Here is a 26939-nt window from a genome sequence, read left to right on the forward strand (position 1 = left end):
GTATAAGTTTAACACCGCTCGTAAAACATACTAATAATGCTATGGACCACTTGCATACGTAATTTACTGGAAAAGGCGCATTTAACCTACTCATTTGAAACATCCCCTACACATTACCCATACCATGTCCCTAGCTTTCCCCAGATATAAACAATATGCCTTGTTTAGCTCACCTAGAACACTGGAGAAACAAGTTACGAATCTCATATGCTGCACAAGAAGCACATGTAAAAATAAGGTTTCAGTAATTATCTGCAGTAATTCCATTTAAAAAAGACCCGCCATGGTTGCTCAGTGGCTATGGTGTTGTGTTGGGCTGCTGAGCACGAGGTCGCGGGATCGAATCCCGGCCACGGTGGCCGCATTTCAATGGGGGCGAAATGCGAAAACACCCGTGTACTTAGATTTAGGTGCACGTTAAAGAACCCCAGGTGGTCCAAATTTCCGGAGTCCCCCACTACGGCGTGCCTCATAATCAGATGGTGGTTTTTGCACGTAAAACCCCATAATTTAAGTCCATTTAAAGAAGAAACGTGAACATTTAGCAACGCATGTCACTCAAAATTCTACATATTCTGACAAAGTTTCAAGTTCTTATAACGTGCAGTTGTTTTTTATTAATCTGGAAAACATTTACATTTGTGGTAGTATGGCACCCTGGAATGCTTGAATGAGTAACTTTCTACAAACTCTGTAATCAACCTACACAGAATAAACATTTATCGATTTTCACCCAGAACATTGCTTCATACTTCGAAGAAATATAAGCAACGTTCCTTGCATAGTTTGCCGAGGATACCGGAAAAAAACAGCTAAATGCCGTGTATAACGCATAAAAATTGCGAGATGGTTGAAGAAAACGAGCACTCGCCAACCGAAAAACAAAAAGAAAAACGAGAATGTTTTTGGCGTTTTTGCACCCAATACGGGTGCCTTGTTCACAATGAACGAGGTACATGACGGTCTTTATTATATACATGCCGAATGACGTAATGCGTTTGCGTATAGCTCAGGGGGAGTCCCCGTGTCCGGTCAATCGTGTGTGCCGTAGATTATATGCAAAATGAATCAAGGAACAAGCGGGATGATAATTTCTTCTCCTTTTCGATGACGAAAGTCGATTTCCAATCGATGCCGTGTCCTGTTTTTTCGTGATACTCTGGCAGTGCGTTTGACACCGTGTGTCACTTGGTTACATCATTGCGGCGCTGTTGCAGCCTTCCTTTTAAGTTCCCAGTTTCAATTATATATTTCGTATTCCGCTTTTATGCTCCACTGCTGTCGCACGAAAACTTGAGCTGAAGACTTCCTCGGCAATGGCTATCCCGACCAGCTTATAACGACGGAAAGAAGGCGTGCTGCTAACCCTCCTGCCAGAGCAAGCACAAGGAAGCGGGCTTCACTTCCTTAGGCACGAGGGGTGAGCGAGTCATTTCAAGGATTTTCAAAGGTTACGAAGTGCGAATCTGCCACATGTCTACAAGCAAATAACGCAGCAACTCGTCAGAGTCAAAGGCCACCTCAAAAAAGAAATTACCCTGGCATCGTTCTACAAAAATTCGTGCCAAGACTCCCAAGCGTGCTGTAAGGCGGAACTGGGCACATAAAAACAAGCCTACAACAGCACCGAAATGATGTAGCCAAAGTGTACACGGTGTCAAGCGCACTGCCGGAGCATCACGAAAATACACAGTATCGATTGGCAATCGGCTTTCGTCACCGAAAAGAAGAAATTAAATTTTGCTTCAGCTGTGTTTTGTTGGAAAGTGTCGACTTTCAAAAGAGGGGGGGGGGCAAATGGCATATTGTGCCCCCCCCCCCCCGGTAGATACGCCTATGAGCGTCATCAGGCATTGTCGGAGCAGTGGTGGGCAACGTCCGGCTTCGGAATTCCAGGTTTGAAGATGGTACCCAGCGCCTCCACCAGTTTGATAAGGAGATTTACTGACTGCAAGCGGCAGGCGAAAAACCAGTACAGTCGCAAGAGAGCAACGGTCTCGGCGCCCAGAGCTCGTGATCTGCGCTCACACCCTACATCTAGAGCGTCCCACTACTGTTTGCTTCCTGTTCTTCTTCTTCACTACATAACCATTATCTAATGATCTCTATAACGTGTTTTGTAAGTTTTGTGATTTCTTTGTTGTATACAGGTATAAAAGGCAAAATTGAGTTATCATTTAGTATAATTTTTTAAAGATATTCGCTGTATGAAAAACGAGCCCGCCATTTCCCGCTTCCCATGTCTTAAAAATTTGTTTGTGCCCGCTCTAATTTTTTTGAACAGCGAGAAAGGTGGGTCGCCCACGTATTGGACGCCGAAGGTGAAGTCAGCTCTATATGGTTCGCCTGGCTGATTACGCAACCGTCAAGTATGGAGGAGGACCGTGCCAACTAAGTCAATTGAGACGGCAGAAGAGGGAAAAAAACATATGCTCAAACGCTGCTTGATAAGGAAGCAAAAAAAAAAGAGCGCCGTGAAATAAACAATTACTGATAAACACAACCGCATAAGTTTCGTACATATGTTAGCGAGAGCAGTGGAAGCGTACACTCTCTGTTTTGCCTCATCTACGTCGCTATAAAAGTACCGAAAGAAAAGCATTCGTGCTCCCCTTCCCTCCTCATAGTTGATATAATTTCATATAAGCGTCCCCTCTCGCATCCTTCCCCGCTCAGATTCGCCCGCCGCCATCGGGAACCGGAAGAAGGCGGAGCTAACCACCCCGAGTCCCACCTCGTAATTAACTGGGGTGCACAGGCGACGCCGTAAACCGCAAACGAAAGGCAGCAAGCGCAAACGCGCAGCGAAACCGTCGAGAACCGCGGCTTCGGAGCACCAGGGCCGCACTCCCTCACGCGACACCATGCACCGCGGTGGCCACACCGCTCGCGACGCGCTCTTGTTGTTCGCCGTCACTGCCCTGGCGCCTTCGCTGTGCCTGGCCGACGAGGCCGGCTGCAAGGACACGAGCGGCACCTACGAGACGTCGTACACGTGCGAGGGCTTCGTGGACGCGCGAGACTTCGGTCGCCACCTGGACCGCGGCCGCGTCCCTCGCTCGTCGCGGGGACTCAGTTTCATTTTGCGCGACTCGCGTCCGCGCGACTTCCCCGTCGGCTGGCTAGAAGGCGTCAACGCCACCCTGCTCGAGTTTCAAAACGTCACGCTCGCGTCGCCGGAATCGTACGACGCGGTGCTGTCCAGGCTTGCAGGAGACGCGCCACCCTCCTCCGTGGAGCGCCTGGTCTTCAGGTACGTGTGGTCGAGCGTGCGTTTAGCGATGTGTGCCCTATATACATGCACGCATGTTATACTGTATACGTGCATGTGTCTACTATATACAGGGGGTCCCAACTGGCATGCCCCATGATTTAAAGTATGCAAATGTCATGTATACCTGCACATAACCAAGGTAAAGTTGTTTGCCGTCACTCGGAGATACTCGGATTATTATTTTTTTTGAATTCCGCCTAATTAAATAATGTCTTAATTAATTAGGGAACTTCTCAAATATTATCATTAGGTGAAAAGTGTCAATGAGGAAATTGTAGAGAAACATGAAGAACTCCCGATACAGCTTTCTGTTGCTCAATACGTGCAACATAAAGGTGTTATTCTGAGCGTGAAAGAAGCCCGTGAATACACGCAAAATTGCCGCGCGACCGGCCGCTCGAGGCGCTTTCCATGTATTCGCGGGATTCAGTCACGCCCCGGAGAAACACGTTTATGTAGCACGTATTGAGCAACAGAAAGCTGTATCTGGAGTTTTTCATGTTTCTCTACAATTTTCTCATTGACACTTTTCATCTAATGATAATATTTGAGAAGTTTATTAATTAATTAAGGCTGATTATGTATATAGGCTAAATGCAAAAGAAATCTGTGTATCTCCTAGCGACGGCAAACAACATTATCTTGGTTCTGTCCAGCTACGTGGCATTTGCATATTTTTACATCTTTGTGCATGATAGTTGGGACACCCTCTATACAGAGTTTCTCTCGCGCGATAACAGCAGAGAGGTCGCGGCCCCAAGAAACTTGCGGTCACGGGCCTTACCAGTCTACTGCGCCGGAACACAAAGCGTATTTTTAAGTTGTTTCACTGTGCGGAAAGTCTATTTGTAAGTTTTGATACAGTGGACGTGCGACGCCTCAAGACTAATAGATAATTTTGTTGTATAACTTACGGCAACCTTGACTTGTAGAATCGTCGTTATGTACAGAGGAAAAGTGTTGAACATCTGTGGTCTTAGATTTTAACGCACTCCTGCTACTCGATATCGCCGCCAATGCCTTTCTTGCTCGCTACATTTAGCGGGCTACGTCAGAAAAATCTAAGTCGGTCAGGACCTATGTTTGTAAACAGCGAAATGGATCCATACAGCAACAAATGATTGAGGACCTTATCCGAGAAATTATAAGAGTTGAGTTGAAGGTTCATATAGAGAAGACAAAGAGGTCATTCCACGCCACGCTCTACCCTCTCCGATTCTATTCCAAATAAATGCGGTCAATCATTTTGCTACACTATTTGCCCTCGTAAACTATTTTGCAAGAAGAAAAGTTTTCTGTCTCTTGCAGCGACTTGAGTGTTGCCCTGGTGAGCGAAACCTAGGTTGCGAAAAAAAAAACACCCGCAGAAATACAATACTACACGGAGCCCCATAAATATCTGCTGGGTGCTAGAAATGGAGTCACGCTTTCTTATTCCTTCCCAGTGGCTCCCGCAACTTTGTCTCACAGTGTTCTTTGTGGTGAAGCAATACTGCGGTTCTGCTCCAATTGTGACTATTTTTATAAAATACTACATATTTTACAGACACATCCCAACTGCATCACACGTCTGGATAGTCGGCAGTCAATGTAACAAAAAAGTATTGAAGTCGATGTGCAAGCAGTTTCGAAGTGGAAGAGGCGCCAACATTAAAAAATGTGCAAAATTCCTTATTTTCATGCACATGTAGATTGGTGATGCGGTCCAAGTAAAAATACATGTTTGAATTCATTTGGAAGGTTGGACGAAATACCTTTATTTCTTGAAGTTTAATAGGAATAATTTTTTAGGCGAGAAAAAATGTTTTATGTTGAGCATCCACCCCGTCCCTAGGGATGGTCGATTATTTTTTTTATTTGATTAACGATTCATCGTTCCTCATTTCAGCCTTTAATCGATGGATCGTTTCGATGCATGGTTTTTCATCGATTAATAATTAATCGAAAACTTTGCAGGGCACTTTTTAAAAAGTTGAATCTACTTCTTTAGGACCCTAGCTTAATCTTTGAATGGTGGAACCAAGTTTGAAACACGAGTGTATAAACGTTTGATAAAGGGTAATCTTTAACTTGCTATAGACATTATATAGTTGGCACTAGTGGCTTTTGAAAAGATAAACAGTACATTTTATAAAATGGCACTTAGTGCAGAATTAAAAAAGACACTTGGCACTAGTGAATCCCTGTAATGTACAGTTAAACGCGAAATAAGGAAAAAAAAGCAAAAGCGAAAGCTGAATTCCAACTGAAATATGCAAGAAATTGCAATATGCACAAGGACAAAGAAAATTACTGGTTTAGGATTTTAAACTACATACTCTTTTCTACAGAGCGAAGGAATGTCAATTGGCTTTGATGTTCGGATGAAACCGACACCTTCTTTGAATGGCCACACAGAACCAGCATGCCAGAATAGAGGCTCGGACGGTACAAATTTGCGGGAATAGACATGAACTCTATCGCTATGTCAAATACATGCTCCAAACCGGCGCCCATGCTGTACCATGTCTGTAGTTTACTGGGAGTGGCACGACGATCAACGACTGGGTTGCTATAGTATGCGTTGAATCGCGTGGGAATTTCAAGCCTCCGGCTTAATTCGGGCGGCGTGGTAGTGTGTTTGGTGTGGGGAAAGAGAGGGGAAAGCGCTCGGCTCGGCATCACTCCGAACTCGGGAACAACCGTCGATAGTCGCTCTACCACAGCCGCGCAGTGACTGCTCCTACGCCGCCATTTCAGTACGATTGAAAATTTTCGCGTCACTGTTGTCGAGCTCTCGAAAACAATAGAACAGGCCTAATCGATTAAGTCGATCAAATGAAAGGTGGATATCAATGAAGATTAATCGTTTTGCGTGATATACTTTATCTATTAATCGATTAATCCTTTATAGATATTACCAACCATACGTATCCCTGGACACCGGCCCATTCGGCCTTTTCATTGTGCCGCGTGCTTCTATAGGGCAATGGAAAGATGAGGCAGCCGCGCGGGTGGGTTTGTGTTTTCAAATTTCGACGCACATTAGCCGGTTTTCCGCGGTGCCACCGATGGAGTAAGTGTCAGAGGAACGGAGAGACGATTCGTATGGAAATACTAAGGTTATATTATAACGAAAGTATATTAAAAAATGTCGCAGTTTCGCCCGAAAGGCGAAGCATCGATTGAGATAGCAAATTAGTAGAGAGCTATTCGGAGTAGGGATAGTAGTAGTAGGACAGCATCGCCCCACCTCCCTCCCTCCCATACCCCCATGGCCTTTCGCGCGACGGAATTAAGTCGCGTGTGCTTTCCGCCGTGCGTTCGCTCTCTGTGATAGCGTGCTCCCCTGCAAGCTTTCACTCGCGCATACGGCGCACGGCGACGATTTTATCGCCCTTGGACCTTATACGGAACCTCACGGCGACGCCAACGACGAAGGCAGAAATCCGCTTGAAGTGTCCATATAATTGCTATCGCAATAAAAACACTGCGAATACACGCATAGTTCTTTCTTCTGGGCTTCTCGCTTGAACGGGACTCGCGTCGTTCGTGCCTCGGAGCTGACTGCTTCTTCGGTTTCTTACGCTCGGCTCTTCGGCAGAGGTGAACTTTGCAGAGGTGAAATCGCGCCGCCGACCGAGCGCGCGCGATTCGCGCGTCGTCTTTTGGCCGCACCTCTTCGCACCGCGTAACATAAGCATTGCGAGTGGTGAGTGTACTGTTGACTTGTCATATTTTACACTGAGTGTCTCTACACTTGTACTGACAATAGGCTGTTCTGTACAAATGAAAGCAGAAACAATACCTGTCTAGAAGGACGATGTCGCCTGACAATTACTGAGCTGACGGCATCGCATGCAGCGTGGATGGCGAAAGAGCAGGGGGTGTTTACTCTTTCATTGCGTAAGTTCAATGAAGGACCTAGCTTGGAACGTAGGCTAGGATACGGTAGTATTTATTCTCCTAGTGTGGCCGACATGATGTAAGAAATACGTCGTAGTGGACGTGCCGGTGCTTCTTCATCTGAAGCTTGTATGCCTCTGAAGGTAAGCATAAAGAATCAACGTTCTGGCGCTTTCGGGAGGTTGCAGTTTTTACTGCCGTCGCCGACTTATGGTCTTTACCGCTTTAAGAATCTGCGGCCTGTGGTGCCTTTTTTCCACGCTTTCTTTTTAAAGAACTCACCCTACGGCAGCCAGCGTCTAATTTACGTCATGTTTGTCTTCTGCATATTAATCTTCAACCCCACATTTTCTCGGTTAGGGTCCTCAATCATTTGTTGTAATTTATCCCAATTGTTGCTGAACAGGACAGTGTCATCTGCAAACCGAAGGTTGCCGAGATATTCGCCGTTGTTAACCAGTGCTAACATATGGAGCAGAAACTTGGACGATAACTAAGTAGCTCGAGAACAAGGAGCTTGCAAAGAGAGATGGAACGAAAAATGTTAGGCGTAACGTTAAGAGGCAGGAAGAGAGCGGTGTGGATCAGAGAGGAAACGGGCATAGCAGACATCCTGGTTGACCTTAAGAGAAAATAATGGAGCTCGGCAGTCCATATGTAATGCGTAGGGCAGATAACCACTGGACCATTCTAGTTGCAGAATGGCTGCCACAGGAATGGAAGCGCAGTTGATGACGACAGTAAATTAGATGGGGTTAGGAAACTAAGAAATTTTCAAGCGCAAGTTGGAATCATCTAGCGCACGACAGTAGTAATTGAAGTTAGCTGGGAGAGGCATTCATCCTGCAGATGACTTCAAGATAGGCTGCTCACGATGATGAGGAGGTACTCAATATCCTGGGTGTCCCAGCTAACATTTGCCAAGGTTTTAAAATATGCTGAAACAATCTAGGCGGACGTGAACAAATACATGTTGTCCGGTACATATTGTATGAAGCAAGTCACGCTATTTCTTCATATTTGCTTTATTGCATAATTAGTCAAGTTAAATAACCAACTACGAAAGTAATATGTTTTGGACGAAGCGTCCAATGAAAAAGATTTTTTTTCATTGGAATTTTGGCTACGTCCTAAAGAAAGCCCGCGCAATATGAAAAAAGGGAACTGAAAATTCCGCTTGGGTGCCGCGATTGCAGTGCTCTCAAACGTGCCGCGTATCAACGAACAGCGCATTTAGCCTGGCGTGGTGCCACTTAAGAAGTGGCAGGGCAGCGACGCCGGCGCTAGGTGCCCGATTTGCGCCACTGAACCACCACTTCTCTCGGGGCGGTTTATGATAGCGATTAAGCAGATTAGGCAGCACACCAGATACTTTTTGCCTATTTACCGCGCTAGCAACAAAAGGCGCGGGGTGGGGGAGGGGGGTGGGGCTGCACACATGAAGAAGACAGGACCATCGCTGTCGTTTCCATGTTGCGCGTGTGCGTTTTGCCGCAAACTAGGTTTATAAAAGTCAACCGCATACTTCCGTTTCACGGAACCTTGGTCTTTGGCTGGCATACCTCAACGCAGGACAACACAAGCATTCCGAGTCCACGTATACACGTATGCGAATCTGCATTTCGTATACTATACCGGTATCCAGAAGGTCCGGTCCCCGGCTCCGTTCTCTGGCTAGTTGCGTAACAAAGCAACAAACCCTGCCTAACTATCGTTACTGCAACAAATATACGCCGCCAAGCGCACCATTCCTTCATTAAACTGAATAAATGTCTTTTGATTATACATCCTGTTTTTGAACGAACAGTGTTTCTTTCGCCAGTTTTCATACTCAAATTTTCTCCGCTAAGTGCACTATAGCTCTCGCTCAACAGGGTTGCAGTGCGCGTTCGCCGCTGAGACGCACTGCATCTCCGTTCATCTTCTTTTATTATAAAACAGTTTTACAAGATACTTTATTGGTCTTTAACTTTTGACACCAACGTAAAAATGCCCAAATTATAGCATTTATGGTCTTTTTTTTTTCAGAAAAAAAAGTGGTTACGGAAGAAAACCTGGAACTGTTTCCGTAGAACTGTTGCTAAAACGCGCTATCTCGTAAACTTTTATTTTTGCCTCTGTGCAGCGCGCAAGATCTAAAATAAAAGCTTGAATTCAGCACAAATGCTATGTTCACCTTTGTCTAGATGTTGGCAACACACTAAGGTGGTCCGTGAACAAATACGCGGAAAAGCTAATATAATTGAGGAGCATAACTACTTTCCCCACGGAAATGTTAATCGAAGTAATTTGTGCTTTCCACGAGAAAACAAAATGTGAATTTGAGTCTCACCATTGCAATATTTTGGTTCGCGCTTCGACTTTACCCTCATGGCATATTGGCGGGAAATACAAACCAGCGTGCTGCACATGGTGGTGTGTGCAGAGAGGAATAAAAGCAGTGATCACCAGAAATTCGTCAGAATTTCAATGCTGAAGAATTTCAAGCCTACTTAAGGTAGGTCGACATTGCGCCCTTGCGTGCTACTGGAAGTATACGTGTGCGACCGCCTACGCGTGAAGTGGTAGGGCGGGAACCAAATCACTTTCATGAGCGTGAACTGGGAACCACCACTTGCACGACACACGTAAAGTCACCAGCGAAGAAAGACGAATACATTGGGCGAATATTGTTGATAGGCAGCTTTATGGAGCATATTTCACTGTAGTTCCGTGATATGTCTCTACTATTATTCCAGCTACTTGGGGCCAAATAGACAGTAGTCGACAAATGTTTAGTCGGCACACGCAGCACAGAGCCTGTGTAATGTCAAGCCTGAAGAAACCAATAAGGACAGCTGTTTATAATTGGGGCAATGTGGTACTTAAGTCAATGATATTGTTATATACGGGTTGATCGCGTTTATACACGGGTTGATCATTTTTAAGTTTTACGGAATTTTGAAAAATAGGCTCTTGCAGATAACATAATGCTAGTCCTTGAGCGGGATTAGTCATAGAGCCCGACATTACTTGCACGATAAAGCAAAATAAATATTAAACTAATTACCAAAATGACACTAATTAGCTGCTTAATTAGTTGCTTTACAGCACATTGCAATTTACGAACTATAGCCGGTGAGTTTACAAGGCGTATTCACTTGGAATGAATTTTGAAAATGACACTAGTTTCGAGATATGTGCCATAAAGCTCGCCGCAATAATTCACGATTGCTCAACGTACTTTTTAAAGGAGTACTGACACAAAAATTTGAAGTCGAGGTAACTCATGAGATCGATTTAGGTGGGCACACAAACATCGTCTACAAAATATCAACGGCGAATATAGCTTAGAACATATTTAAAATAATTTTAAAAGTACGTGCGCGCAGCCACCCGCACAGCGCAGCAACTAGCGACATTGACATTAAGGAAGGATTGTAAATAACCGAGAAAACGCTACGTCACGAGTTTGCGCTGCCGTTGGGGCGGGGCCGGCGAGCAAGTTTCTCCCCGCTCAGATCGTCCCGGTGCTTTTTTTTTTGCTCCCTGGTCAAGACGCTGGCCTCGTTCGCCGCTGACGGCGGCAAAAAATCTGGCTAATTGTTTCTGACACGAGTTAACTCTTAGAGTAAAGTGACTTCGAAAGTGTGCATGTTATGAAACGTTTTGCGATATGGCTAATCGTTGGCGTGATTTTGTCTCGCAAGCGGTCAGCGCAGCCGCCGCAGCAATCGTCTCTACGAAGCGGCTCGCCTTGCTAACGTGTTTTGTCATCGCTACCAACGCCGTCGGCAAAACTAATTGTACTGTTAGTTATGAGCGTCATAAATGTGCAGACGTTGATTGTGTTGACGAATATAGGTGATTTATTACGAGCTGCGGACGGATCGCAAGGGCCGTCGGCCCCGAATCAGAAGGCCAGTGACCTAGGCCTGTACCGTTTCCCCGCGATCGCCAGCTCGCCTGTGGTGGATCGAGCCCTTTCTAAGTGGTTGGCCACGTCTAATACGGTGGCGACACCCCCCTGGAGCAAACAGTCGCCGCTGGACGGCGAAAACGAGGACGGCGACGACATCGCAAAGCTCGTGCAGGCGTAGCATGCTGACCAACTAGCAACACGAAGCTCGCTCGCCTGTGAGTGCGCTGGCTTGAACACGTCACAGTTTTGTGCGATCACGTGCTCACTGTGTTTACAATCCCTCTTCTCCCATCTCGTTGCTCTTTGAAACCGAGACTTGGACGGGTCGCTGTAAAGAAGACTCCAAATAATTACCTGTCGCACTCTGAAGCAAATGAGGTTTCGTACCGTGATTACTGGGTCATTAGCTACTTATTGCAGCAGAAAAAACAAGATCGAAAATTTTTGTGTCAGTACTCCTTAACAAAACGCTCTTTTATGCATTCAAGGACAAAAGTAACTGGCACGCCAACGTATGTCATCTGACATTTTGGGAAATAATATCTCGAAACTGGTGTCATCCTGGAAATTCATTTCAAGTGGATAGGTCTTGCAGGCTCACTGCTACGATTTGTAAACTGCGATATGTGCGGTAAAGTAACTAATTAAGAAGGAATTAGTCATTTTTGTTAATTAGTTCAATGCGTGTCGATCTCTCGTGCTAGTTAAATAATCCAGCACAAGAACAAGAATTACGAAATATGCCAATGGCGATTTTCAAAAATAACGTAAAACTTAAAAATGATCACCCGTTTGTATTTATTTATTTTTATTTATGAGTACCTAACAGCGCCCTCGTGGGACATTGTGTAAGGGGGGCAATACAGCATGTACATAAGAGAAATACACATAGGTGAAATATTGATTATTACAAATGTAAGTGAACACACGAACAGAGAAACGCAAAATATACTAAAACAGCAAAGTGTAGTGTCTGAAGGCGTTACACAAAAGATAATATAAAGCAACTATTTAAACACCAACAGTTTAACAAGATATTATAACTGCCGAAAAAGTATTACGCAAATAACTGTACACAGACGATAAAATAAAAACAGGTGAAAAAAGCATCGCCATAACTATAAAAGCAAAAAAAAGAAAAAAAACATACCGGTAACAGCATTGTAGGCACGGGTGAACGCGAAAACGGCATACATCAAATTTCGGTGCATAAATATTTTTTTAGGTTGCTTAAGAACTTTGCGTGATCCCGCTCTGATGCGAGATCATCTGGTAGGTCATTCCATAAACGAATCGCTCGTGGAAGGGCCGAAAGGTTGAAAGCGTCGGTTTCACCGTACATGCGTGATAAGCTAAAGTTGTTATTTAGTCGGCGTGAAGTTCGATGAGCTAGATTAAGGTGAACAGATGGCATCGTGCTGGTGTGGATGAGTTTGTGGAAAAGTGATAAAAGGGAAATGTCACGGCGAATTTTTAGTGGCTCGAGTGCAAGGCCTTGTTTAATCTGTGTTATGCTAGATGGGTAGCTGTAATTACGCGTAATGAATCGACTGGCTCTGTTCTGGATAGATTCTAACTTGTTAATTAGGTATTTTTGGTGCGGTGACCAAATGGAGGGGGCGAACTCGAGTTGCGGACGGATTAAAGCAAGATACGCGAGTTTACGTACATCGGAAGGAGAATTGTATAAATTACGGCGTAGAAAACCTAATGATTTTGATGCTTTAGCACAGATAGAAGTGATATGTGTGGACCAGGAAAGATTAGGAGTTAGGTTTATGCCTAGGTACTTATAATGCTGAGCGCGTTCCACAATGCTGTTACCAATTTTGTATAGGCCACTAAAGTTATGATGTTTTCGACTAAAAGTGATTAGTTTGCACTTGGAAACGTTTAATGTCATCTGCCAGGTATTGCACCACTCATCAATACGCTCTAGGTCTTGTTGAAGGGCAAGATGATCAGTACTGCTGCGGATGGGACGGTAAATAATGCTGTCATCAGCGAATATGCGCATACAAGATGATAAATTGTCCGGCAGGTCATTAATGTAGATGAGGAAAAGTAAGGGGCCGAGAACACTTCCTTGCGGAACACCAGATGAAACGTAACAAAGTGATGAAGAGTAATTGTTTGCGATAGTAAATTGCTGCCGGTTCGTTAGGAAGTTACGGAGCCATGTTAGTGTAAGCGAGTCTAGTTTTAGCGATGATAGTTTTAAAATCAAGCGGCCGTGAGCAACACGATCGAAGGCCTTTGCAAAGTCAAGGAATATGCAGTCTGTCTGTAGATTACTATTCATGTTAGAATGCAAGTCGGTAGTAAATTCGAAAAGTTGAGTCGAACAAGAAAGACCCTTTCGAAACCCATGCTGGTTAGAAAAGAAGAATTTGTTAGATTCTAAATGAGTGTAAATGTTAGAGGCTAAGATATGCTCAAGCATCTTACAAGAGATGCATGTTAAGGAAATGGGGCGATAATTCCCAGGTGAACTTTTATTCCCACTTTTATGGACTGGCACTACTTTCGCTATCTTCCAGTCAGTAGGCAACAAACCCGTATTTAGTGACTGCCGAAAAATGTGGAATAGGATTTTACTAGAGGAAGATATAGTGTTCTTTAAAATTTTAGAATTTATATCGTCAATACCAGAAGACGAAGACATTTTCAGATTTTGTATGATTTTAGAAATGCCTTCAATTGTGATATCGATGGGTGCCATGTATGAGTAATCTCGTTCGAGAATTTCGGGAAGATGGTCGTTTTCACTAGTAAAGACAGATGAAAAGAATGAGTTAAAAACATATGGACAATCAGTGTCGGGAAAAGGAGTGTTATTTTCATCATGCAAGGAAATGAAGTTATCGTCGTAATCAGGGCTTATTACTTTCCAGAACTTCTTCGGATTAGATTTAAGGAGTGATGGTAAGTCCTGGGAATAGTATTTATTTTTGGCAGTTGCAATTTCGTGGCAATATGTTTTTAGGCATTCCTCATACGTTTCCCAAGAAGACTGTGAACATGAATTTTTCGCTGACCTATAGAGCCGCTTCTTTCTGTTTCTGAGTCTGCGCAGAGACTTGTTGAACCATGGGTTCGTTTTATCGTTAGTAATCGTTATCAAAGGCACGTGTTTTCCTATTAGTGCCGAAATCTTATTTTTGAAAAGAACCCAGTTTTCTTCTACTGAGCGACTGTAAAAAGAAGGTAGTAACACGTTGTCAGAAAAGGAAGTAAGTTCCGTGTTAATGGCATGGTAGTTGGCTTTATTATAATCCCTAATTTTCTTAGATTCAGTTCCTGCAAATGGCGGCTGGATAGCAAGAGCTACTTGTAGCAATTTGTGGTCACTAAATCCATTCAAATAGTCTATGTGGTTAATTGTTTCAGGTGCAGTTGTCAGAATGAGGTCTAGCGTATTCGAACCGCGTGTTGGGTGAGTAATAACCTGAGCAAAATTAAAGTCTAAGGTTAAGTTAATGAAGTCAGCTGAGTGTTTACAAGAGGACGACAGCTCCTCCCAGTCAATAAATGGTAGATTAAAATCGCCGAAGAGATAACAGTGCGAGCCTGGAAGACTTCAATGGCAGCACTAATGCTGCTGCGCAACTCATCTAAGAAGGAATGATGACAATCAGGAGCCCGATAACAGCTGCCGAGCAACACTTTTCTGGAATGAATTGTGCAACCTACCCAGACAATTTCAATCTTAGAATTTGAAGTGATGGCGTATGACGTGATGGATATTTTAATGGCCAGAAGAACACCACCACCCCTTCTGTCTATACGATCACATCGATAGATGTTGTAGCTGTTGGCACAAGAAAAAATTTCGCTGTCATTGATGTCAGCGTTCAGCCACGTCTCGGTGAAGACAAGAATATCAGAAAGGCTATCATCGATGTAAGATGAGACCATGTCACGTTTGGAAAGGATACTTCTAATATTAGTGAATGATACTGTTAGTGATAGAGGAGTGCAAGGCTGATGCAGCTTTTGCTGGCTAGATGTTCGTGTGTTTACTTCTAGCTATCTGCGTGAACGTACAACGGTCTTAGTGATGGCATCGTAGACGTAGCTTACGTTCTCGATGCGCAGCTTGTCTACTAGAAGCTTAAATGGCTTATTTTGAGTTTTTGCGAATTCTATTAGCTTCCTGCGAATCTGTCGCGTTGCTAATGAAAAATCCTCGCGTATTGAAAACGCTGTTCCCTTCAGGTTACGTGCACGTGACAAGATTTGCTCCTTATCTTTAAAAAGGGTCAGTTTGGCAATGATCGGTCGACACTTTTCTTTATCATGTCTACCCAACCTGTGAACCCGTTCAAACTGTGTACCTGTTAGTGTAAGCTGTAACTTTTCAGAACAGAACTTAATAATTTTCTCTTCGGAAGCTGCCCAATCCTCATTAGCATGGTCTTCTAAACCGAAGAACAGGAGGTTGGATCGACGCATCCTGTTTTCCGCTTCATCACATCGCGAAGATATCGACATCAGCTGATCTGTCACTCCGCGCAGTGTGTCTGCAGGTGCGGCCGGAGCAGTGGCAGCTGCCGAAGCCCCTGCCTGCTCAAGTGACACCACCTTTGCATTTAAGCGCTTAATTTAATGTTCAGCAGATTTCAGTTGTTCAGACATATCGCGAAAAGCAGGTACTGCGCTGTCCCCGGCCGTAAGCCGGGCGGCATGATCCTTCTCCAACGCGTCGACCTTTAGCCTAAGTTGCTTCATTTCGTCGAGGACTGCATTATGCTGAGTTACTAAAGCAGCGTATCCATCTTTGAGCTCACGTACACTTTCCAGAGCCTGCGCAAATGTGTCAGCCTCAGACTTCGACATAGGCCCAGGGTTTAATTCAACGTCGCCAGCAAGCAATAACAAAAGGTCGAACAAAGTACAACATGCACTAGACAGGCAAGATGACAGTCGTTTCAATACATCGGTAAGCTCTGGTGGGCACGACACCGCGAAAAGGCAATAATTGCTACTTTTTATGGTAGCAGCATGGCTGAGGTAACTGACCTGCAAAAACATGGGCTGTAAGCGTGGCATTCTCGATGCGGTGTCGAGCCCGAAGTGGGAGTCACCAGACTGGCATTTATATCCCGCGGTGCGCGCTCCCAGCGTCGCTGTTGCCGACCTTGGTTGCCAGACGAGGTAGTTCGTGGCGTCTAGATCTGGCATTGATGGCACCCGATGCGGCTCATTGATGGGCAGTGAATCGGCTGTGAGTCGACCGGAGCCGATCACGCCGGGACACAAAGCCCAGGAAGCCGCAGTAGGCACTGTCGCAGACATCGGCTTCCAGCTGACGCTGACGGTTCCGTTCACATCTGGTAGGAATGATGTCGGCAGCAGCTCGTCGAAAGGCGCTGAAACGGCTGCGAGTCGGAAAGAGCTGAGCAGACCAGAACAGAATACCCAGGTGACGGCAACCTGCAAAAACATGGGCTGTAAGCGTGGCATTCTCGATGCGGTGTTATGGTATACGTTATGTTATGGTATAATATATACGTTATGGTGGGGAAAAGAAAAAAAAGAAGAGAGAGAGAAGGCAGAAAGCGTTACAAAAATAATTGCCCCTCCGGTGCCACTAAGTATAACGGGACAATTAAAAAAGCGAAAAAGAAAGAAAGAAAAGATATTTTAAAAGGGGGGGAGGGGGGGGCGCCATCCGGCCAGCCACAATCAAGGCAACGGGCAAGATATTCAGTGGAGATTATTTGATTATTCATTCAAAGAATACAGTACGAAAAAAAAAGAATCGAAAACCGTATGCTGCGGATACACCACCTATTTTCTTACGCAGCAAATTCAGTTGGTTTTTGTGTCCCGCCAACATGTTATGAGATGAAGTCAAAGCGCGAACCGAAATATTGCAATGGTGGGACTCAAATTTAAAATATCTTTTTTCTTGGTAAAACGCAAATTACTTCGAATAAAATTTCCCTGACGAAATTTGTTATGCTTCTCAATTTTAATCGCTTTTCTGCGTATTTTTCCACGCTCCACCTTAGTTAAGTGTTACCAACGTCTACACATAGGCCAAAATAGCATTTTGCCAATGTCATGCTTTTATTTTAGAGCGTGTACGCCGCACATCGGCGAAAAAAAAATTTAGAAGATAGTACGTTTTAGGGACAGTTGTATGAAATATAATTTCAAGTTTCGTTCATGACCGTCTTTTGTGAAACGATCCCCCAAAACGCTATAATTTGCGCATTTTTACCTCAGCGCTAAGGATTGAAAAACATAAAACCATTTTGTGAAACTGTTTTATAATGAAAACAAAGTGTTCTTACAACGCAAAAACTCAAAGTTTGAAACAATGCACGAAACGGTCGATTCTTGGCGAATTTTTGTTTCGCACCTGGTTTTCCACTGTTTCATGTAATTCAAATGACCCTCACGGGCCCAAAATTCTTTTTCCGCTCAAGGTATTTCGAGAAAATGCTGTGCATATGTAATATGCACAGTATTGCAAGCAATGCAAGTAATGCTTATATACGTGGATTTTCTCTTTTTTGTGAGAGAAATGGATATTACTCGAGCGCCACCACGGTTTAGACAGTTGGCGTGGAATGACCCATATTTCAGTGCATTTATACTTGCAATTACGTCATTACCTGAGATGGCGACACCTGGCCTGCTATAGGCCTTCCAGCTTCAGGCCAAATGGGTAGCCCTTTCTAACCCGTTTGCCCCCTTTACGGGAAATGAATGGCGTTGCAGACTTTAGCAAAGCCTAATCTCGTCTCGGCAGGAAAATACGACCGTTATCTCGGTGGTTTTCTTGAGACTGGTTCTCGATATTGACGGATGAAGGCCTTCATCTCTCGTTATCGAGATTCACCAACTAGGCTAGACCCACCAGCATAGGCTATGTCGTCGCAGACGACACGGACTTGCTATTATTTCCTATGACTGGCTTTTCTTCAGTTACCATACTCCTGCACAATGCGCTCCCTTTGCTTGTGCATCAACGCTCGGACACGCCAAATAGGTTTTCTAGGTATTTCATGACTCTTTAACGCTTATACTACATGCACGGGCTTCCTCGTGGCTAAACTTCCCTTTGTCCTTCAGTGACGTATGCGACAACCCTGCATGCCTCAGTCAAGAGCGTTGGCTGCATCGACGCAAAGAACTGTGTGGCGCTGACAGCCTTCTGCAGTAACCTACTTGAATTCGGAAATAAAATACTTCTAAAATTTCTTTAGAATTGTATGTTGAAACACTCACACCAACTAGGCCCAGCTTTCTGCCTTAAATAATTCCCATGAGACAGCAATACTGAAATAGATTCGCCTAATTCACTGGCGCCTCTGTGCAAATTCTGTTTGAGTTAGACAGCGGTATATCTGGCACTCCATTCTTAACCTGTCACCGACTATAAAGCGCTGGAGCGCTGTACTAAGAACCACTCATGTGCGTGTGCGTCATATTTAGGAGGCTGCTGGTTCAAGACTCTGGCATGCGCTGACAGTTGTGCTGGCCTCCGCTACTCGTCTAAAGGGGGGAGGCTTGTAGTCATTACCTCCTCCTCTAGCACATTTTGGGCAAAATAGGGTTAATTCTCTCTCTCTTCGGTACTTGTGCTTCTCTCTGTGCTCTTTGGCTTATGCCGATTTTACCAACGATATACACAAGGCGAGCCTCATGTAGAAATCGTGATGTTGCGAGATAAAGGCGTGCCTTCCGATTTCTTGTGCAAGCAATTTCCGCCGCTTGGAGTCCTTGGGCTATAGCCCAAGGACTGCAATCACGCTTTCTGCTACAGGCCATCTTTAAAAATTCCGTATGGTTAAAAACAACAACAAAAAAAAAAACACTCGATCTGTATGCTAATGTTCAGTAATCAATGCAACAAAGCACATGACGCTGCTTCTTTAAACTTACAAACGTTAAAACTAGAGCGTTTTTTGTCAAATTGAGTCACGGCTAACAATAAAATCGTTCTTGAGGAAACTAGAATTGTTAACAAAAATGAGTGTGTTTAGAAGTTCTGCGTTTTCGGAAAGCTGTCCACGAGGTCTTGCCTCTAGGTCCGTAAAGGAGTTTGGATATCTCCCCTTCCGCAAGTGACCTTCACAAGGGGAGGGGGAGATACCCTTTTGTCATGTGTCACCCCTCGTGAGCGTCTTTCGGGTATAGGGCCCCTGATCCAAATGCATTGGTAATGGCCGTGAGTCAAGGGTAGCGCCACTCGCAATGCCTTGGTAGTAATGCACGGCTAATTGCCAAGTGAAATCGTTTTCACCCAGCCACACCCACTGAAATGCGCCAACGCACGCTGCCACACAGCACTCCGGTGTTCTAGACGAATGTGGTGGGGATTGTACGTCTGCCACACAAGTTTTACCGCAATGCAATAGTGGACAAAGAAAGAAGCCGAATTTTCTGTTTTATCACGGGAAAAAAATGAAGTGCCATCGAAACCAAAGCAGCCAAGGAACAAAACTGCATTTTCAAAAGCATCACTACCATCGCTTGTCTATTACAGTTACGCAAAGTATCTCCATAATAATGTTAAACATTTTTCCTTACACTTTAAAGGCGTCGGGACTGATTGTAAAGCAATAGTGCGCGGAGGGAGCTTCTTTTGATCTTGGCTTCTTTTCTAGTCATCTTTCCTTCTTTACCCCATCCCCCTTTGCAGAGTAGTCAACCGGGCAATTAACCTGGTTGACCTCTCTGCCTTAACCTTTATTTTTGCTTTGTTCGTCCTTTGGCGAGGGTGACGCTGACAATGAGGAAGTGGCCCTCGGCGCAGCAGGATGGACGCCACGGGTAGACACAGCAAACCCAATCTCGAACAACTTTGCCCCTTCTTGAACTCTTTCAAACTTTTCTCGGGGCATTCAATTGGTTCACTTACGTTTAGTGACATCAAGCCCGACTTTTGTGCATTAATTCACTGTGTGCACTCCAGAGGCAACAGCCGGTGATATAAATGACGAGCGTCTTGGTGCCTACGCAGCTACGACAGCACGCTTCCGGCCAGCTGGGAGACGTTACATAAGCTGCCACGCCTCAAGACCCTCGGGCTGGTCAAGATGAGCGGCCTGAGGCTTGGCCGCGACTTTGGCCTCCTGCCACGCACCGTGAGGGGCGTCAGCGTCCTCCACTCGAGCGTTGAGAGCGTCGAGGAGGGCTGGCTCGCCGAGCTGCCCGACCTCGAGTACGTGGTCATCCGAGACTCAAGACTTGCCTTCTTCGCCCGGAGCATGCTCCCCGTGCCTGGGCTCAAGCTGCGAAGCATCGACCTCGAGTGAGTGTGTCTACGTAGTACTTCTCGGCGTTGGAGTGAGACATGCTGGCTTACCAACTCAGGGTTGACTTCGTCGCGAGGAGGTGTCTATGCTCCAGGCTACAGCAACAACAACAACAAAAACGTTTCTGAAATAGTAGCACAGCGTCATTCGCTTCACTATTTCTTTTTTATCAATCAATCAATCAAACATGTTTGTTTGCAGGAAGAATACAAAATTTCCCTGCGGGAGGCAGAGACTAAAGGCGAGAAAGCATGACGAGGTCTTGGACTCCTGATCAACAACACAGTCAAATAGTAATCAACACAGTCTATTAACAACACATTCGGCACATAACTTCATGCAAAGCTCTTAAGCGCGAGATATGCATAAGCTATGTGGATGTTCACTTCGCTAGGACAATGGCCCGATACAACCTGTCGTGCGTTATTCCGTGTGATGGTAACGTTTAAAATGCCTTTGTCATGATTTACGATTTCTTCGATGATGCTAAGTTACGAGTCCTGTCTCGCTGTCCTGAAGACATATACAACTGGTGAGGTATTTGTTAGGAACAGTTATGTGCTCACTTTTTTCAATTTGTGTATCAGACATGACGGCTGTGAAACGTTACAAGCGGTAATACCAGCGTCCTGCTATTAGGCGACTTTGCTTCTTCTTGCTGTGATGACGTACACGTAACAACCAGCCATCACTTTTAACGGTCATCATATTATCATGTTTAACAAGCCATCGGCTTCATTGAGACAAGACATTTTTATCACCGTGAACAAGGAGAAAGTCACTAAATTAAACCAATAAAAATACGTTGGTCGTGATAATTACAAAATTGGATCGCCTGCCCTTGCACTACGCCATGGTGTAAGCTTCACAAAATGTCGGCCTGCCGTCATTGTGACGGTTAAATGACTGGAAATACAACCCGCCGTGGTTGCTCAGTGGCTATGGTGTTGGGCTGCTGAGCAAGAGGTCGCGGGATCGAATCCCGGCCACGGCGGCCGCATTTCGATGGGGGCGAAATGCGAAAACACCCGTGTATTTAGATTTAGGTGCACGTTAAAGAACCCCAGGTGGTCCAAATTTCCGGAGTCCCCCCACTACGGCGTGCCTCATAATCAGGTCGTGGTTTTGGCACGTAAAACCCCATAATTTAATTTTAAATGACTGGAAATAGAGCTGCCGAGATATTTCTCGTCTTTTGCAGCAGCATTTTCTGCAGTGTACGATAATGTATCGCAGTGACGCATGCCATGTTTCGCATAATCACGCGTGATTCGGTGATCGTGTTAAGAAAAATTGTGCAGTGTATAGGCACGATCCATGTTGATGCTTGTCTATGTAAGGGGCTCGCTAATCCAGCTACTTGAGCAATTTTACATTCCGAAATATGACCCAGCAAAATAATTACTCAGCAACATTACGCTTCTTATTGTTTCAGTGCTTTTTTTAATCAGAAGCACAGTGCCTTTAACGCTGGTAGAGCGAAGATAGCTTGTGTAATTACCTCTGCCTATACTATGCTCAACCGTCGGTAATTCTTTAAAATTTATCTGATGGTCAGTATCAGGGCGCACTGATCCTGCTCACCTGCTCAGAAGTAGGGCGTGCAGTGTGCTCGTGCACAGCAGTTTTCTTTTGAGATCTGTAGGCCAGAATTTTCAGCGCTCGTAGGTCTCAGCCATCTCCTTTCGGTAATTGCGGGAGCAGGCGAACAAACGGCCGCGGTAGCGCTCAGCCTGTTCTTACCGCATGCTTGCCATCAGCGTTCACTCCCACGGGGTAAAGAAAACATCCGAGGGAACATCATGTGACAACCTTGAAGCCCTACCCCCTCTCCCCCCCCCAAAGAAACTAAAGAAAGGAGGAGAATCTAAGGTAATTCCGGGAATTCTACCATGAGCACATGATCGTGCGACATGTGAGGCAGGCGGTGTGCCGCACGCCCGGACCCGGTACGCACTTGTTGCAGGCACTCATGCGGCATACACTTGTCTTTCTTGGTTTTCATTCTCCGGATAGGTAAAATTCCCAATGTGCGAAGCGCTGAACAGCCAGTGGAAATCATAAAGGAGGAGAGAACGGCTTCAGAGGAGGTTCGCTTGATAACCCTAGGCCACGGTCTCTGCTAATCTTGTTTTTTTTTTCCCTTCTATGTTCGCTCAACAAAAGCAACCAAACCCGCCTTCCCTGCACGGGCCGTGCTGACAGAGGGCGATTGGAGCCTAAATTATGCACGCTTCGTGTAGATACGCGTCTGAGAGCAATAAAATGCTTGTGTATAACATATTCTGTACACTGCACACCATTCCCGCTTTTCCGGGTGTTACAATTGACATAACGCACCGAGACTTAAAAAAAATGAAAGATGTATCACTTGTACGCAAACAAAACCAAGTAATACATATTCGCAGTCGAGTTGAGCAGCCACCTGTTCTATTTTTGTTGATAATATTAAATTAGGTAACTATGATTATTGATGCGACTGTGAATTACTATTCTTATTAAAGATGTACGAATTAACAATTTGTAGAGAGTTATAGTTATAGGTAACATTGATCAGGGTTACCTTCAACTCAATACCATTTGCGCGCTTATTTTTTTCGAGCTGCGATCGAGAGCCTGGGAAATACTTGTAATTTATGTGTGCTTTTATAGCTATCATGCGATTGTCTCAAACTCATTAACAGTGCACACCTGCTACCGGGGAATGCGGATGATCGTAGAGAATATCACGAACCCCCTATATTTCTAGCGAGAATAGTTCAAGTGAAATAAAGGGTTCGTCTTGTTACCATCTCCTGGCTCTGCCTTCTGCGAAAGGTTTGCGGCACGCAGCTTCGATATTGAACTAGTGCGCATCAGCATGAAATATCCTTAATTTTTTTAAGAGCTTGCCATCACACGTGAGGTTTCCTTTTTTTTCGCTCCAAGACCGTTTTTTTCTTCTCTACCTTATCACAATACTAACCTGTTTGGACAAAATCAGTGATACTATGTCCATCTTTTCATTCGTGTATTAATTGCGGCTAGCTCAACAGTGACAGACGAATGAAGAAGGAGGTCAAGCAGCCGTTTCCAACTTGTGCCCACTTTTATGTCTTGTCCTGTCACCTTTTTAACGCGTCTGTTCTATTTGTGTTGCCCGCCATGAATGCCTATCGAATGGCTCAGTTCAATACACTGTTTTTGAGTGTGACTGGTATCTCACTTTCCCTCGCGAAGCTTTTCTGGGAACCAAAAGCGTCATGTTTTCCTGTATGGGTGTTAACATCGCATCAATTGGCCCTCATTCCCCTTCCTGTAGCAACGTTGCGCTGTTGCCGAACAACATGAAAGATGGATGCTTTATTGCGCGAATAGAGTGAATGTGAATTTTCCTTCTCATCTTTGAGTCGCATATAAACCTTCCGTAGCGCAGGGTAGCCAACCGGGCTCACCCTGGTTAACTTTCCTGCCTTGCTCTTATCGCCTCTCTCTCTTTCTTTCTTGAACTGTACGTGCAACGTATGATTTTTAGATGTTTTGTTACTAAAATAACAGTGACGCGTTTCTCTTTCGTTCCAAGCTACAACGAGTTGAGCGCCATTCCGGATCGTTTCGGCGAGGGCTTTCCGGCACTGGCGTTCCTCGACCTGGAGGGAAACAAGATCACCACCATCGAGGAGTACGAACTCGCCGGTGTGCTCAATGACACCGGGACTGTTGTCTTGCTTGGAAGTAAGTCTCGACGAGGGGGTGCCATCAATAGATGGGGAGGGCAGATACGAGGACCATAAATTGCGCAATTTCAGGAAGCTCCATGATATGAAACAAGGAGCCACACCCGTTGGAATCATATCAGCATATGACGTGCACTGCCATAGTTTGCATGTACCAGGACGAAGGCCGATGCTTGAATGGTCGCACACGAAAATGCTTAGCATGCCACGACAAGATAACAAGCGAACGTGCAGGAGCAAGAAAAATGCGAACGTGCAGTAATTATACTGGAATAAATAAACGAAATTAAAATAAAGACTGGCTTATGTTCAGTTAGGTAAGCATGCCGCGCGGTCATGCTAGCCGTAGCGACCGCGTTTCGATAACAGCGGGATGCGGGATGGCCATCTGCATAGATCAGGGTGCATGTCCCCGAATCACGGATGGCCGAAACTAATCCGAAGCCTGACATTACTGGTCTTCTCATTCTCCAGGTGAAGCTTTCTGAATGCAGAACCATGTCAGTTACGAATGATTATTCGAAACGTTCATGCTGATGGTTTTTGTTAAACCCACATGATGAGAAAAAAAAAAGTTGGCTTTCTACGCTCACGAGCAAGCTATCGAAAGGTATAGAATTAGAGAAGGTCTTATTTTTTTCCCTTTTGCCAGTTCATAAGCGCCGGAGGATACGTGCCCGCCTAGGACGAGCATCGAAGAGACACATGAGGGCGGCGCGATGTGCTATTGAGCCCCTGTGCACCCTTGGTATCATTGAAAGCACTGACCTGCGATTGAGTTAATGAACTGGTGATGATAGACACCCGAATAGCCCTTGAAGGTCATTCGGTTTTTTTACGCCTTTGTTAGAACGCGTCCCGTTGTGCGATAAGCAAATGCAGAAAGCGGCTGTCCTCGGGATTAACAACGCTTACCATATAGACCGTTGCTAGCATGCCCAGAAGGCAGAAGTTGCTCCTCTCTTTGGGTGTTCTGGCCGGCACCTACTATATATGTGAAAGGCCTATAGCCTTCTATAGCAAGGCATGCAAGTTAATATGAACAGCATGTCGTGACGGATATGCGCGCGCTCCTGGTGTGCGAGGGGCTCATAGATGGCGCCACTTCTGTGCGAGTGGGGCTGGCCGGCGGTTTCGGCGGCAGAGTAACTTGAACCCGGTGTGCCCGGAGTTAACCCCCTCCCCTGCGCGTGGGTGTGCGTGGGAGGAAGGGCAGAAGAGGGACGTCTACGCACCGAGCGAGACGCCACATTCCAGTCTCCCCGTCTTACTTTTACCTAAATAAACGTTGTTTTCGTTAAAGTAAATGCTGTTCCAGTTTCCCTCTATCTCCGAAAAGCGTATTTAACAAATATTTTAAAGAATCAATTCGATATAAAAATCGATAAAAACATTGACCTAACTCAACTCACGATGACTGTCGGCGGTAATATGCGATTAGCATTCGAGCAATGTATGATGAGAGGGATGATGACCTCATGATGAGAGTCAGATCACGAAGCTGAAATGACGATGATTGAACGATCACGACGGCATCACTTTGGCGGTGCCGCAACGAATGCATGACGACCGTATGATGACGATGGTATAAAGACGACGGCATGACGAGAGCCGGATGACGAAGCTGGATTGACGACGATGCAGTGAAAACGATGGCATAGTAGCCCAATCTATTAGACAGCTTTGGTCACTGGGCTAGCGTAGAAGGACTACGTCATGGCGAGACCCAGATCACGAAGCTGGTTTGACAGGCTGGCGAGAACTTGGGCCTAGATAGATAGATAGATAGATAGATAGATAGATAGATAGATAGATAGATAGATAGATAGATAGATAGATAGGCAGGCAGGCAGGCAGGCAGGCAGGCAGGATGGCTGTAAACTCGAGAAGTAGGCAAAGGATGCTAATCGCATTAAAAATACAGAAAGCGTTCGGAGTCTACACTGTGTCTACCACGCGACTATGACGCCGTAAGAGTGGTTTCACTGCTAAAAGATCCTGCGAGAACACGGCCATTCCTGAAGGCTCCCTACATTGCAGTCAAATGGCGCCACAACGCGCCTTCGCTTCCATGTAACATCTGCAGCTTCACTTGCGCGGCGCCTCAGAGCACACTTCCTCTATTGTAGCTCACTGTAGCTGGGATGTAATAAATGATACGAACTCTCTTGCACTGGCGTCATGATCCCCTTTCCGTTTTCTGCATTTATGTTTTACGCACAGTATTAAATAAACTTTAGTTGAAGGTCAGCGCCTCGTCGTTTGTGGTCTTCACATTTTAGCCCCGTCTTTCGCGCTGTTGTAACTTCTGCGTAGTGTTGCTGCTGTTTGCTTTGTTGTTGCTGTTGTTCTTTTTTAGGGCGACCACTTGAAGTCGCCTACACAAATGTGTACGTACACCGGGACCGCATAGGCTAATATTGTGTTTTCAAAGAGGGTGTTTGTCTTGTGTTAAAAACCAAAATCAAATAAACCAGTAATAAACTTGCTCTTTCCGAACAACGCAGACAACCGCCTCCACTGCGACTGCAAGCTGGCCCACCTTCGACGCCACTCGGACCGGCGGCTGCGCGCCCGCTGCCACTCTCCAGACAAACTGCGAGGACGCAGCGTGCAGAGCCTCACGGATGCAGAGCTCGTTTGCCCAAGGCTCTAACGTGGGCAACGCGCGCACGTGTCGAACTCGATGCCTTGATTGTTGCCCTTTTTCAGCAGCACGTCTCTGAAAGTAAATCGGCTCTGTCTGTTTGATCCAACCAGGTTTTCCTCTCGAGTTCTACTATTGCATAAAATCTCACGCTCGCCTCATTGTGGTGATTCCTCATGTACTTGGATGCAAATCGTAGATACTTCGGCAATCCTCGGATGATGCCCGGCTTGTGTATGCT

The 26939-nt window shown here is 45.3% G+C and overlaps 1 protein-coding gene across 1 annotated transcript; it reads left to right on the top strand.

Annotated features, from left to right (window-relative positions):
• Positions 1-2763: 2763 nt before the first annotated feature.
• Positions 2764-26939, top strand: LOC119442837 (leucine-rich repeat and fibronectin type III domain-containing protein 1). Its single transcript, XM_037707880.2, has 4 exons — positions 2764-3253; positions 20041-20331; positions 23898-24049; positions 26559-26939. The coding sequence occupies exons 1-4, from the start codon at positions 2865-2867 to the stop codon at positions 26705-26707; spliced, it is 981 nt and encodes a 326-aa protein (XP_037563808.1). The 5' UTR covers positions 2764-2864; the 3' UTR covers positions 26708-26939.

This window comes from Dermacentor silvarum, chromosome 1 (assembly GCF_013339745.2).
Source record: "Dermacentor silvarum isolate Dsil-2018 chromosome 1, BIME_Dsil_1.4, whole genome shotgun sequence".
Lineage (NCBI taxonomy): Eukaryota > Metazoa > Arthropoda > Arachnida > Ixodida > Ixodidae > Dermacentor > Dermacentor silvarum.